The sequence below is a fragment of the Meleagris gallopavo genome, chromosome 1 (assembly GCF_000146605.3).
Source record: "Meleagris gallopavo isolate NT-WF06-2002-E0010 breed Aviagen turkey brand Nicholas breeding stock chromosome 1, Turkey_5.1, whole genome shotgun sequence".
NCBI lineage: Eukaryota > Metazoa > Chordata > Aves > Galliformes > Phasianidae > Meleagris > Meleagris gallopavo.
The window spans coordinates 28514942-28530234 of record NC_015011.2 but is presented as its reverse complement, the minus strand read 5'-3'; the positions used below and the strand labels follow the sequence as shown (position 1 = coordinate 28530234).

The window sequence follows — 15293 nt, the reverse complement described above, 5'->3', positions numbered from 1 at the left end:
TTACTAATACTTTGCTCATTTACAGTGTACAATTGGTCACAGTTAGGGAGAAATTATATATTTATCATTGTTTATAAGTAGATTATGGTGACTAAAATCCCCAGGGGTCTTGAAAATAAAAATATCAGTGAAATGCATGATCTTTTGCTGTAGTATGCCAAATGCATGCTAAAAGAGTCTTATTTTATTTATTACACAGTGCTATTCAAAGATTTAGAGGGAAAAATGTACCAATGTCACTTATCCATTTTAACTGTCACTTTTCCAGTGTAATAGTCCACAGTGACAGTCAGATGAATCATACACTGCTATTAGTAGCTCAGAATTACTTTTGAGTTAAAATGAGAAAATCTTAAGGAATGCTTTTAAAAGCTCTATTGCAATTTTTTTCAACAGGCCTAGCTGAAACAATACTCTATTTACTAGTCAAAGAAAGAGACTACCTTGCAGATTTCCCAATTAATGTATTAAAAAGATAGCTTGTAGTTTTCTCTGTATTTCTGTGATTCTCTGGATCACAAGCACATACTAATATGTTTATGTCCTTCATGAAGCTCCTTCACAGGTGTTAATTAATATTAAAAATTACTTTGAAATTCCTGAACAGCAATCTTGGTATAATGTCTTTATACTATGGAACACCTACTATTCAGCAGTACCTTTAAGGCAATTATGAAATGCTAGACTGAAAATAGATGTAGGATGATAATTTGTAATTTATCTAAGCCCACTCTGACTTGTCAGATCAGTCCTTCCAGCACCACTGCAACAGCAGCAGGCACGTGGTGAGCAGTGCCTGTTTTCCATTTAAAATCTACACCATATTTACCAGTAAGCCTTATCACATCTTCCACATTACACCAATGAGATCTGACCTCAGTGGTAAGGCTCAGCCTTATTACAGTACACATCTCATTACAGTACACAACTTTGGCTCTTCAACATTGCAACACCTACATCTCCATTAGGATTCTGCCCATATAACATCATATTTCTCGAAGCCTTCTATTTTCAATTATATCTGGTGTTTGCTGAATTTGAAATCTGCCTTTTATTCACTGAAGGCTCTTTCTGATTCCTCCCAAGTTTTAAGAGACTCAGGAAAAAAGGAATCCAATCCCGGCAGGAAATAGAAAAGAAAAAAGCTCAATGTGATAGCAAATCACAAAGGTATTAGAGTGGTTCTGCTCATTCACTTCACTGCCATCTTCCTGCATCTGGCTGGAACTTGCCTCGTGTGATCCCTGCTGAAGCAGGATTTCACTCACTCTCTGTGTCTCTTTCTCTCACCCCTTCATATTATTATAAAACACAACTTAATAGATGTAAGGAAAAATGCCATGCTACATATAAGGGATTTCTGGAAAGCTCTTATCTCAGGAATGTTTTCCATTTAGCTGGTTATGCTTCCATCTTTTGAGTTAGCTTCTATGTACAGAAATACTCATCAGGTAACAAAACAAAAGAGCCTGACTAGCTATCAGAAGCTCTGGCAGTGTGTGCACAGACACTGCTTCCATAAAAACTGTTTATTCAGGTGCTTGCAATTGAAACAGGAGCTCCAATTGCATCACCACAAGTGCCTGTAATGTTCGCTAAGGGGTGTTTGCAGGCTATCACAGCTCTGAAGGGAGCTGTTACACACTATCAACTCAGTAATCCTCATGTTAAGAAGGCCCTAAATATGTATTTACAAGATAGACAGATCCCTTTGGTTTATTGGTTAAATAGTCCCTGTGCTGGAAAGGCCTTAAATACTAATTCACAAGGCGGGCAGGTCTCTCTTGGCCTGCTACAGCAGTGATGGGCCTTCCAGAAAGGCTCTGGCATCCATATTTCACAGCAGGGCCCCACCTAGAGATCTGAGGGTCTCCGCCCACAACTATTTCTGCATTCACGTCACTTATCTGGATCAGCAACCTCACTCGGATTACTAATATGAACAAAATTACTCCTTTTGGTTCTGAAGAGAAAGGATACTGATACAACCAACCACTTCCAAAATGTTATGCCATAGAAATGGAAAATTCAAATTTGCACCTGACAGAGCAATCTTCTCTCACACAGATGTAATACTCAGGAGTGTTAGTTGGAACAGCAAGCACAAGTTTTACCTCTCCATCACATCAGTTACATTAAGAGAAATGAAGACAACAGGACAAAATTTTCTCTGCTTTGGGAGTTTTAAGGAGTTTGGTGAGACACAAAAGCTTTTTTGAGCCCAGTTCATTTAATTTTCTAGCTGCTCTCTCTTGCTTGTTTAGTTATTTGTGAAAACAGGCAATAGCATGTGATCCAAAAATGCTCAAGTCAAAAGAAAACCTCAGCAATTTCAGTGCACTTGGATCGGGCCAGTAATAGACTTAAAGGGCTAATCCGCATTTACAGTTAGCAGATTTATGAGTGCAAATACTTATCAACATATTTAAGTGAAGAACGACTGTGCAGAACCATAAATTAGCACTTATATTCAGTGTGCATGCACATACACATTTCCTTATCCTGACTGAAAATCTGTCTCTTGCAACTACCAAGTACAAAATGAACTTACAACTATTCAATTTTGAGACGAGGTATTAACCCATGGGTTGCTCTTCTTATGAAGAGACACTAATAATGGAATCAAGAATCTTTCATATGAATTTTCTCATTTTCAGAAGTTCTGTTTTTTTCAGAGCATAGAAGGAATCAAAATGGCAGGTTTTTTTCTCAATGTAATATTACTATGCTTTTTCTCAATATAATATTACTATGCTCTTCTGTGGCTGCCATTTCTAGTGGGATGTCTGACTCTTTATTTATTCATAAAAAGCTTCTTAAAATTTTGCCACAGAAAAATTTTACTTGTGTGTCTAGCATACTGGTCTGTTGATTTGGTGACATGCTCTAAATTCTTGAGCAATACTTACAATTCTTCGTAGCAAAACAGAGAAGCTCAAAGATTTCTAACATATGAAGTGAAAAGCATCAAGAGCATTCTCATAATTTCATATAAGGTCAACTCAACCTTTGGCAAATTCTTCCAGGTAATATGATTAATACCACCTCAACCTGTCAGCATGTGCATTTGCATACATTAAAACAGGAGTCATCAGACACAGATAGGCTGAGATAATGGTTGCCATTCTGCATTTTTCATTCTGAAAATGCTAATCCTGGCATCCAGTGGAAAAAAAAATAGAATCTTTTCTTATCTCAGATGCACAAGATTTTAGGAGCTGTAATTTCCATAATATCACCTCTCAGGGCAAAAACTAATCACTTCCCACTTTCACTTTTCTTAAAGGGTACTTTAGTACATAGACATTATTAAAGTTTCTGCTACAGAATAAAGAACTGTTGACTAAACCATAATATCTGCTTGTGACTGCTTGTAACATTTTATTTTCTGATGTTTCTCTTTTTGAGAGGCAATCATCTCAGACTGTACATATAGGGCCAGAAACAAGTGATGCGCTCTTTCATCCAGCTTTGTCTTTACAACAATTTTTTTTTTTTGGTCCAATTCATTTCACTGCTTCAGTATGTAACTGATTTTGTTCCCCTAATTTCTGTATTATTATAAATGTTCCTAACCAAGTATATGATACTTCTCTCTCTTTGATAGCAGGTTCAGAAGTGTTATTAGCAAAGCTTGTTTACTTCTCTCTAGAACTCACAAGCACAAATCTTTAATATATATTTTAGAGCTATATGTAACATAAAATTACTGGAGGCTACAATGGTTTTAGTCCTTTGGCCTCACTGGTAGTAGACAGTGTGATGCATACTGCAGGATCACATGAGGTAATTCCAGCAGCACAACCAGTGGCCAGAGAGAACTTGGGTTTGTCGTTGAAAATATTTGGCTCCCTTTCAGTCATCTTGACTACAAGTCTAACTGAGCATTTACAAATTGGTCAGTTCCTACTTTATCTTAAAAGTCCTCCTGGGTATCTGAGTATGCCAGAAACACAGATCTTTTGATCTCTTTCTGTCAACACAGACTGTTGCTGGCTCTGACCTGTCTCAATATAAATCAACAATTCAAATTCCTTTTAGGACAAGCTTTGCAGGAGACACATTAGGACACTTGAGCTGGCTCCCAGCAATCCCCTAGCTTTGTCATCTTCCCAGCTATTTGTTTAAAGTATGGTGCTGAACGGAGTCTAATGAGCCTCCCAGGGAGTTCACCCTTCCAAGACAATTGGCTTGTACTTGAGTTTATTGAGCTGTGGCAAACTGTACTCAAACCATTATTTTTTTTTTGTAGTATACAAATGGAATCTTGCAAGTGTCTAATCCTACTAAATCCACTGGCAAGTGCATATCCCCAGTGCTGGCTATCAGATGTGATCCTCTTGTTTTCTTTTTATGGTGGTAACTCAGGTAAACCCCAGCACTTATCTGTAAGCCAGTTCCAAGTTGATCAAAGCTTTGCAGGACATTGCCTTTCTTGGAAGACATTCTTGTTTACGGCATCTCAGTTGCTAGTAATCTCACTTCTTCATTTCCTGATTTTGCTATGTACTTTCTATTTGTCACCTCAAAATGGAGGGACTTTGCACCATTCTAGGAAATAATCAGTCATTAGTACTCTTTCTGCATACTACCTTGCTTCAAAGCCTTTCTGAAATCTCCAGGTTTGGCTTCAAAATTCATTTTTAAATTCTTTGGTTTGACATGGAGACCAGTGAATTGCTTACCGATCACAGAATCGCAGAATCATAGGGGTTGGAAGGGATCTCCAAAGATCATCGAGTCCAACCCCCCTGCCAAAGCAGGTTCCCTACACCAGGTCGCACAATTAGGTGTCCAGGCGAGACTTGAATATCTCCAGAGAAGGAGACTCCACAACCTCCCTGGGCAGCCTGTTCCAGTGCTCCGTCATCCTCACCATGAAGAAGTTCTTGCGCACATTTGTGCGGAACTTCTTATGCTGCAGTTTCTGACTCTTTCCCCTTGTCCTGTCTGCACACACTACTGAAAACAGTCTGGCCTCGCCACTCTGCCCCCTCCATGCCTTAGATACTTACAGACCTGGATCAGGTCCCCTCTCAGTCTTCTTTTCTCAAGGTTAAACAGACCCAGTTCACTTAGCCTTTCTTCACAGGGGAGATGCTCCAGGCCCTTCACCATCTTTGTGGCCCTCCGCTGGACTCTTTCCAAGAGATCCCTGTCTTTTTTGTACTGAAGAGCCCAGAATTGGACACAGTACTTCAGATGAGGCCTTACCAGGGCAGAGTAGAGGGGGAAGGTCACCTCCCTTGACCTGCTGGCCACGCTCTTTTTAATGCACCCCAGAATGCCATTGGCCTTTTTGGCCACAAGGGCACACTGCTGGCTCACGGCCAACCTGTCGTCCACCTGGACACCGAGGTCCTCTCCAGCAAGTCATCCCCCAACCTGTACCAGTGCATGCAATTATTCCTCCCTAGATGCAAGACTCTACACTTGCTTTTGTTAAACCTATCTAACTATCCTTTTAGTGCATGGAAGTGCAAGAATCTCAGAGCTTACATTCTGAGGTATTTTGTTTTGCTCTGTGTGATTAGCTGGGGCTCACACCAGAACATCCTTACAAAGAAGGAAAGTTAATGCCCTGCTGCTTTTCCCCTTGGACACACTACAACACCTAGCAAATCCATTTTGACTCGGTTCTTCATGAGATCTATTTTTGAAGATGTATATTTCTGGGCTCTCTAGTTACATAAAGGAGCTTAATAACTTCTAATAAGGATATTAAATAACAGGTAATACAACCAATGAGCGATCATAATAAATCATAATGCTACCACCACACAGCTTTAAATTTTAGGAAAGTGCTTCACATTTGGAGCTCTAGTAAAAGATTCCAAGATGCTTCTCCTTCAAACCTTTCCTATTTAGAATGGATTCTTCTCCTGAAGGGAGTGCAGATAGTCCATTTCCTATTTGAATTTCACATGAAACACTATTTCAATCACTCAGTGCATTTGCCTTGGCCACTGAATCACAGCTGACAGCAAATTAATGACTGTGATGGTATGATTAGCAGTGATTACAGGCAACTGAGAATCTGCTCAAGTATTTGCCACTATCATAATACTTGTGCCAACTATTATTAGGGATTAATAATAGCCATAAAGAGAATTTGATTACACTAGGTAGACCTATGCAGATTTGAAATCCATTACTACTTTAATATGTACCTGATAATCTAGTGAAAGAATATTTTCATCTAAAAATGTATCTTTTAAAATTTATTCCTTCTAGATGTTTCCATTACTAATTTTTTAAATATTACTAGAAAAATAGCTCCTACTATATTTAAAGAAGAAGCAATATAAACAAATACACTTGTCACAGAAACTTAATATTGTATTACACCCAGGGAGCTGAAGCAGAATGTAAGCTCTGAGATTCTTGCACTGTGAGATATCACACCAAAACCCAACTGGGAAGAAATAATGATTTCACTAATCCCTAGCAATGATTTTTTGAGAAGTTCAAATAAAAGTTTGCTTGTTCTGATTGAGATTCACTCAGCAGATGTTATTTGATTTTTCTACTTCCTGGGGAAAAACTTGGATTCCCCAAGCTGCTAGAAGAAAAGAACAATGAGATGAACGTGTGGTAGAGCATCTTAGCTGCTAAAGATAAGATAAAAGTGAAGACACGGTATATTTGCCAAAGCTTTTGCCATTCATTTCATTTCCAAATGTCAAATAGTTATGTGAAACCTTTAAAAACGTTTCTTAAGGTACTGCAAACAGAAGGATAGGATATTTTAAATCTTGTATTAAAGGTATTTAATTACTTATAATCACTCCTGTTTAAAATACAGCAACATGAACTTATGCAAAGACTTAGCACTGTTTAATAATAAAAAGAACCATCTGCTTCTTATGCCTGCTTCTACAAATATTTTCTTCTTGAAATATAGCAGAAAACACAAAAATTCAGATTGACAGGCAAGAATACTATTCAGATGAAATGAAAATCTAATGAAGAACAACAACAACAATCATGTTATCATTTGGGGAAGCTCCAAAAATGATTTTCCAGTGATTCAGAAAGACATCCACCCTTGTCACTAGAAAATACAATACATTAAAAGCAAAGTGAGACTTGTGGTACACAGCACAATTTCTTGTAATTGTAATACTTATAATGTCAAATTCAAAGAGCAAATAACAGAAATTATATTCTTTTTCAAAGTTGTAACCTGATCTTTCAAATGCTCAAGCATACACCCAAGTATCTGCAAGACTAATCCCTAAGGCATGAGTAAAAAGGCCAAATAATTCTTAAAATTAGAGAGAAGTAAAAGAAGAATTAAGCTTCCAGCTACCATTTTTAATTCTGATTTTTTTATTTTTTTTTTTGCTTCAGAGAGCTAAAATTGCAAAAAGAATGCAGTTGAGTTACAGTCTCAACTGCACAAAGAGGGGATACGCTTAATAGGCATCCCAAACTTGTTTGGTGACACCCAGTGCAGAATTTCACTTCCACATTTCACATGCATAAACTAACTACAGTAAAGCTTGTGAAATTACACAGGCAAAAAAGAACATTTTCTGATATTAATTATTTTCACTTTTTCTTTTTTCCCCAGAGGAGCCTGCTATCACCTGTGCAAATACCATATCTATAATAGCAGAAAGAGAGATTGCAGTGTGCCATTGATCTTACCTCATACTCAAAGTCCTCTGCTCTATCTGCATCAGCAGGCAGGCTGGAAAGATACTCATTACCCTCATAAAATTCATGCTCCACTGGCTGAAGAGAATGGCAGCTATGTAGAACAAAGCAGTACAAAAAACAGTAGATGAGATAATTTGTTTTTTAAATTAAAAATGATTTTAAAAAATCACAAAACCCCTGCTCTGTAGTTTTCTTATCTCTGAAATATTACTCTCAGTTGCCTGACAGCCTGAATAAAATATGACCTACGGAAGTAGAAAGGGCTGTTTTCTTTTCAAAAGCTCAGATTGTAGATTAGGTCATTTTGCTGGGTTCATCTTTTGTTAGATTTGCAGAGAGTGATCTCTTAACAGGGTCTGTTTCAGGCCAAACTACTTAATTATGAACATTTGGAATTCCTTTTGCTCATTAATGTACCTAACTACACATTCATATGCTGCATCATGATCAGTGCCAACTTATCAATCATCTCGTTATAAAAACATGAACATCTTCAATCTACAACCCACATCAGGCTCAAAGTTGTTCAAGTGCTCGCATTAAACGCTTTGCATTATATGGCTTTGTTAAAGCGATAACAGGGTGATGAAGGGCACTTGAATAACTGCACATTTTAGAATGTCGGTAAACTGAATGGTTACATGAGTTTGAGGCACAAAGAATGAGATCTTCACAACATGCACTTAGGTACAGCCTTCGATCCCAGGTGTGGATCTACCTCAAACCCTTTTTTTTAAAATGATATTTGCATCCAATTACATTTCAGAAGATGCTAATTCAACGAAGGCATAATTTAATTCACATTATATGCCACATGAAAGGTGAAATTATACTTTCCTTCTCTACATTTTTGGAATTGCCTTAGCTAAGGGGGACCTTTAATAAAATAAAATAAATTATTTTTCCTCTTTCTTTAAGAAGTTTGAAATAATAGAAAGTAACAAGACATCTCTTTATGTGCTTTATAAGTCTTTTCAATACTTTGGACCACAGAACTGTTTTTCTTCTTGATCAAAGCTTAAGGTTTAGATGAACACTGTGCATGAGCTTGAGCACAAAGTAAGTGCATTCCTTCAACAACGTTCCTTCCTGAGATCTAATGCATGAGTTGAGGAAAATCATCAGTAAAGGGGGCAGCAATTACCAACAACATCTATAATTTATTTAAACTATTCCTCTGACTTTTGTAAAAGAAGCTAAAAGCAATTGCAATGCCTTAATATCACTTGAAAACTACAGAAGATAAGCCATACCTGTCTGAAAGCAGAAAGGGGCAGATATCAGGAACAGGAGGTGTGGAAGGCCTTAGTTTGGCCAGAGCCATAATGTGCTCAAAAGTGATGTCAGTCTGAGTGCAGGCATCCACAAGCCGTACATCCTGAGAGCTACCATGAGCTTTGCTAATTGGGGCTCTTCGTAAAACCTGAACTACAATTGGCTCCTTAGCATTGCGAAAAGCTTCCACTGCCTCTTCATGAGTGGCCTTGGAGAGGTCCTTCCCATTGACCTAGAGAAAAACAGAAAAATATACCAAAGATCACACACAAGAGAAAAGGTAGAAGAAAAATGAGGGTGTAAAATATAGGTGGAATAATTACTTGGCAATACATCAAGTCATCTGCTGACATTGACTGAACCTTCTTTTGGTAGTCACGCAAGAGAGGAGATAAGGCTGGAGAATAAATAAATTCTTTAATCTATGATAGAAAATAGAAGTGTTTTGAACTGTCACAATGGAATCTCAAAACAGCAAAGAAACATTTAAAATTAGTTCTCTCATTTTATTTTATTTCCCTCATAATGTACAAATGAAAAAGGAGGGGTGTCTTTAATTTTCAATTTCAACATTTTCCATGGCGTGCAACCATAATAAGGGATTTCTGGCATGGTATTGTTATTAATGCAGATGTCAATAAACACATCTTGAGTATCTGAAAAGAAACAAGGCCAACTTTCAGTGTTTTGCCACTTATCAGCTATTGCATTCATACAATAATTAAGGCCAAAAAAAGGAAGACTTGACTGACAGTCAGCTGCTGCTATTTTAAGGAAAGAGAAATCTAAGACAAACAAACTGAAGAATTTATTTGCTACAAACAGACAACCAGTAAAACAGAAAATTGTGCTGTAAATGCAGCACAGCTTGGGGAAAATAAAAGACTGTGTAGTAAGGTTTCTTTCTGCTGCAAGTGAAGTAGCAAATTCCTCCAAGTCCAAGTGGGGTCTTTTGATATTAAAAAAAGGTAACTTTTTCACATGAAATCAAGCATTAAGGGAGAACTTGACGAGAATCATCCCACTACAGAATGCAATGATTAATTTGCCAACAGCAGCCAGTATCTAAGCCCTAAAGGACAGTGCAACATTACAGAAAGTTACACAGAAACTACCATTCTGCATTGTTTTCAGAGCCATGGGATTCCTGTCCTGTTGCACAGCATCAAACTGTTGTGAGCTGCTGGTGAGGTGAGATGATCCTGTGTGGTGGTAGAGAGGTATTATTTTCAAGAAAGAAATGTGAATATCCGAATAGTACCAAAGATCAATTTAAATTTATATCCCTGAGAAAATCTCCTCACTGACAGCAAGTCAGAAATAGGATTCTACTGCAATATAATGCCCAAATTTACTTTGTTATATAGACTATGAAGCCCTAAAACTTCTCCTTAATGAACTAACTCTAAGCCCTTCCCAGACATGGGACAAAATCCACCAGAGACTTTTGCTGAAAACAAGATTTCTTTGCCACATCACTCTTTCATTAAAGAAATACCTGGAGCTTTCTTGTCAAAAAACAAACAAACAAACAAACAAACAACAAACAAAAAACAAGAACAACAGCAGCAAACTCAGAAGACCCACTCAGCACAGTCAGCCAGTAGCAGTTTTAAGTCTGCCAGGAGAAGCATTTGCAATTAAACATGTCATATTTGAGGTAACAGGTGTAACCATACTTACTCAGCTGTATGGTTATAATAGAGTTGACCATTAATTACTTATACATACCAACTTGATGCATTTCCAGAGTGCATGCTTGAGTACAGTGTATAACCAGACTGCCTTCATGGCCATGTCACTCATGAGGACAAGAGAAATGAGGACATACTGTAGCCTGGTCACCAGTGCAAAGATTTGATACTGTATGTAGTCATGAGTAGATTAGAAATATCCTAAATAGATTTCTTTACCTAACAACCCTCAAAACTCATGTGCTGAATGCCTGGGAGCCTCAGAAGTACTATACAATGTAACCTAGACTGTGATCACCTGATTTCAACGCATTTGTATGAGGGCTGCTCTGAAAGAAAAAGCCTCCCACTTTATCATGTCAGTCCACAATGCCATAGGCAGATGTTAGTGGTATGGCAGTAGAGGTGGAACCTTCCCACCAATATTCCATTACATTTTATTGCTGTGTGACAGATGGCAGCAGAGGGGCAGTCTGACAGAATGGCATCTCACGCTGAAGTGTATAAAGCAAAGGTGTGCCACTGAATTCCTGCATGTGGAAAAATTGCAACCACTGACGTGCACTGAGGCTTGTTGAATGTTTATGGAAACAAAGCAGCAGGTCTATTTGCTCTACCAAGTAGTGTTATTGTGCCTGTTGTATCTGTTGTAGTTTCCATGGAAATAAATAGGAGGTATTACTTTCTGAGTGACCTCCATACTATTTCTCTGACGACTGAAGCCAGAAAATGTTAAGATTTTATCTTTCAAATTATAATTCATCCAATTACAACATTTGGTTATGTTAAACTAAGTTACATGCAGAAATATCAGTGATGTACAAGAGGCAGTGGCAGCATGCTTGAAAAATAAGTTACGTTACGAGAAAATGGAAGAAATTTCCCCAAGGACTCAGCTCCTGCAAACCCTCTCTGATAGCACAAGTTACACTGCCAGGGCATTCAGATTCAGCCATGTCTAATAGAGGCAATTAGAGATAAAGCTTCAAGTCTGGGTCTTCCAGTCACTCTTCAGCTCCAGCTTCTCCTCTGCTTCATTCCTGCTTCTAACTCAGATCCTATCAAAGAAACAATTTTCCACAGTTTTCACAGTTTTGGCAGCTTTTGTGAAAAGATTGTCCTACAGGCTTTCTGAATAACTCTCATTCCCAAGGCTTTAGGAACATAAAAATTACTTTCCTGTCTTCCCAAACCTTTTCAATACTTTTAAAAACTTTCTGATAACAGACGTGGTGTTTCTCCTAATAACAAGTGTATAGGAAAAAATACAATATATTGTTGTATCATTTTCTTTTCCTATTCAAGTAATAAGGACACAATTCTGTCATATCCCACCTGAATTACATGGTGATTTTTGGCAGAAACTGACCATTTTATCACAGATTTGTATCAGCAAAATGAAAAGATATCTGGATAGCATACAAAATATATATTAGATTATTTTGGAATATCAGAAGCTGTGTAATTGACATCAGCCAACACCTAGCCCTTAGTCTGAGGAAACAGACAGAAATACATGCTAATGCCATTTACATGCAAATTTTATTTCCAAAGAATATTAATATTTTAAAATCACGTAAATGTGAAAAATCACAAAAGATACACATTTTCATTTATCCTGGCAACATATGGCTGACCTCTATTTTCATTTAAATGCCTGTTTAATTTAAAGACTTTGAAAGCATTCCATCCTTTATGCTGGTTTCTTATGCACTCTGGACACCTAATACTTGTTTAAATTGTCACTTGAAGTTCATCAACACACTCTGTCGATCTGCATAAAGGTCATCTAATTTATGAACACTGCCTTTCTCAGAAGAAAATCTATAGCTGTATTACTCTAGGCTGGCAGCTGTCCTGCCCACTTGGGGCTGGAAAGAGTGAATTTATTTTAAAACCCAAAGCCAATACTACAGATGGGGCTGGAAGCTCTCTTCACTCAGTTTCTTTAAGGTTTGTCTGCTTCCTGCATCATCCCCTAACTTAACACTCACATATAGTTACCCTGGGAGGTGTAGACTGCTGAACACTTATTTACAGCAAGGCACTTACAGGTTCTTAGTGGACGATTAAATAAATTCCTTGCCTCAGAAAGGTTATTTTCAGTGGAATCTAGGGTACTATTTTGAATGGATAGAGAAATCATTCACTTTTAACAGTCAACACAAAGACATGGGAATACATTTGTTGCAGCAGATGGGCTAATTAATCCACAAGCAAGTTGTGAATGTTAAGTAAAGAATATATCTTTTCTCATGTAAACCATCCTCCTGCCCTGTTTGATTAAGCTTCTGTTTAATGAACACTCTCCCCCCTTTTGGACACATTGCAAAGTCTGGGCCACTTGTCAGCATCTTCCCCAGAGCGACTGGTGGCCGCTGCCTGGATGCTGGCCATCCCCTTGCTCTAAATCGAGCCACATGCAAAACTTCAACAGCATCAGAAAATAAACATGCAATCAGGCTTTGTTTTTCATGCACAAATCAGCTGACATTGGCCAACCTCCATTTCTAACACCAGTACAACAGCACATAGGTTTATTCCCACACATGCAGAGGTGGACAGCAGAGAAGGACAGAGGAACTGGAGTAAATAACAAAATACTGAATATAAAAAAAACATCAGCAGATGGTTGTTAGGTTATTCTTGCACTCTGTACTCTAAAAAAAAAAAATAGTAATATAACAGTGCTTCAACTAAGACTGCTTCCAAGATTTAAATGCTTGTGGTTGAGAAATGAAATTCCCTCATCTTTAAATGTTTTTCTGATGTTGGCGATTTCTACTAATGCTTCTTGAATGAAGAGCCAGAAATACTGATGTTTCTTGTAGTCTATACTTCATACTATGTATGAAAAGAGAAAAAGGAAAAGAAGGAAAAAAGAGAAAAATATGTGTAATCACATGAATGCAACCATCACAAAAGGTATCACAGTAGCAGCTTAAGAGATTAACTCCTCTCTTCAGCAAATAGCTTGCATATGCAACTTAAAATTTAAGACTGGCTCTTCCGAAGTAAAAACCTCGGAGACCTCCTGTTAATCAGTGAGGGCAAAGGAAGAATAACCTGAGCATTTTGCTAGACCAGAGACGTCCAGCCACAAGGGCTTCCTGGAGAAATGACAGAGATAGTGTCTGACGTGATGATGGAGTTCACAAGGCTCACTGTCCGGGGAGATTTCAACATTCATGCAAAAGATGCCTCTGACCTGACAGGTGTTAAATCTGCTCTCATCACGACAGTTTCTTCACCTCCAGTCTCTGCCCCTAAAATACACCCAGGCAACAAAATCCCAGGGTGCATCCTTGGATAGAAAACTGGCAAAAAAAATTGAGCACCATGTCATAGTTCGATCAGTCCTTTTTTTAGGACAAGAATTTGAGCTCTCCCTAACTACAAGAATAAAAACAAAGAAAAAGAAGGAAAATATACCATCTTTCTCCCAGATATAAAGCTTTTGTTACATACAGACATTTTAGAAAACTTCAATGCTAAAGGCTGCCAGATTTGAGGCTCTCCAGATAGAACAGGGGGCACAGGATGTGTGGGCTACCAGTGATACATGGGCTTCAGAGAGAACACTGCAACTCTTCTGCTAACCCAAATGTTCATCTACAGAAATGGCATTCAGCGCACTGACCTTTTAGGTTATAGTTCAGTACTAAACTGCATTTCTTGAGCAAGTTAATCTCTAAGGTAGCAAATACAGTCATTATCCAATACCACTATCTCCATCAGGGTTCAGGGAAGTTCAGTGAAGGGACAACTTTTATTATTCTGGTTAATGACATTTCCTCTTCCTCAGCCACACGAGTTAAATGATGTTTGTTCCCATTTGATCCTTTGTTGCCCTAATCGCCCAATCATGTCAGCCCTTCTGAAAGCAACAGAATCACACAATCATAGAATGGTTTGAGTTGGCTGAATACGCAGGCTCTAGCTGTTTTTCCTCAGGCTGTTTTTCCAAAGGCTAAGTTCTTCTTGTAATAAGAACTAATTTCCTATTTCCTGAACAGCTTAAGCTTGTCCTATTTGCTACTTTGTGTAGCTGGTTCAACATCACTGAACAGACTCCGGCAATGGTCAATACTGCAGCCGCCTGTGCATTTTCCTATGGGTAACCAGCATCAGTTCAATTTCCCAATATTTAGCAAATACCTACTGTGTCTGAAAAGCCTGTGCCTAAGATTTAAGCTAAGCAAGAAAATATAAGTGTTAAAAAAATTTGTAAACAACAGAAATATGCCTGTTTCCACTTTGTAAAGCATCTTTCTAGAGAGAAACTTCCCAGGGACTTCCTAGTGATTTTGAGTATCTAAACAGCAGCTGTCATAAGAAAGCATTCTTCTTTCAATTGACCTCAAGACTATGCTTCACTTTGTTCAGATGTCCACTGTGATTTGTGGGTAGGTCTGACGGCTGCAGCTCTTCTCTGTGAAGGGTTGGATGCATCCCCAAAAGAGCTGGACACTGCTTGAAAGTACTGCGTAACAAGCTACCCTAGGAAACTCAAAAGACTTTTAAACTGGAAAGAATGCCTCAGGTAGATGTTCTGAGAATGGAGAAATAATTCCTATCACAAGTGCAGTATAACACAGCAAACTAGTGAGCAAGAGGTAACGCAGAAGTGCTTGAGCAAATTTGCCTCTCCATCAAATA

The 15293-nt window shown here is 38.1% G+C and overlaps 1 protein-coding gene across 1 annotated transcript in view; it reads right to left on the bottom strand.

The window, feature by feature from the left end:
- Positions 1-15293, bottom strand: part of PDZRN4 (PDZ domain containing ring finger 4) — a 105466-nt gene that overhangs the window by 34663 nt on the left and 55510 nt on the right. The window contains exons 2-3 of the mRNA XM_010707016.3: positions 8919-9172; positions 7654-7756 (exon numbers count right to left, since the gene is read on the bottom strand). Coding sequence (XP_010705318.1) covers positions 7654-7756; positions 8919-9172 — 357 coding nt within the window. The remainder of the gene's footprint in view (positions 1-7653; positions 7757-8918; positions 9173-15293) is intronic.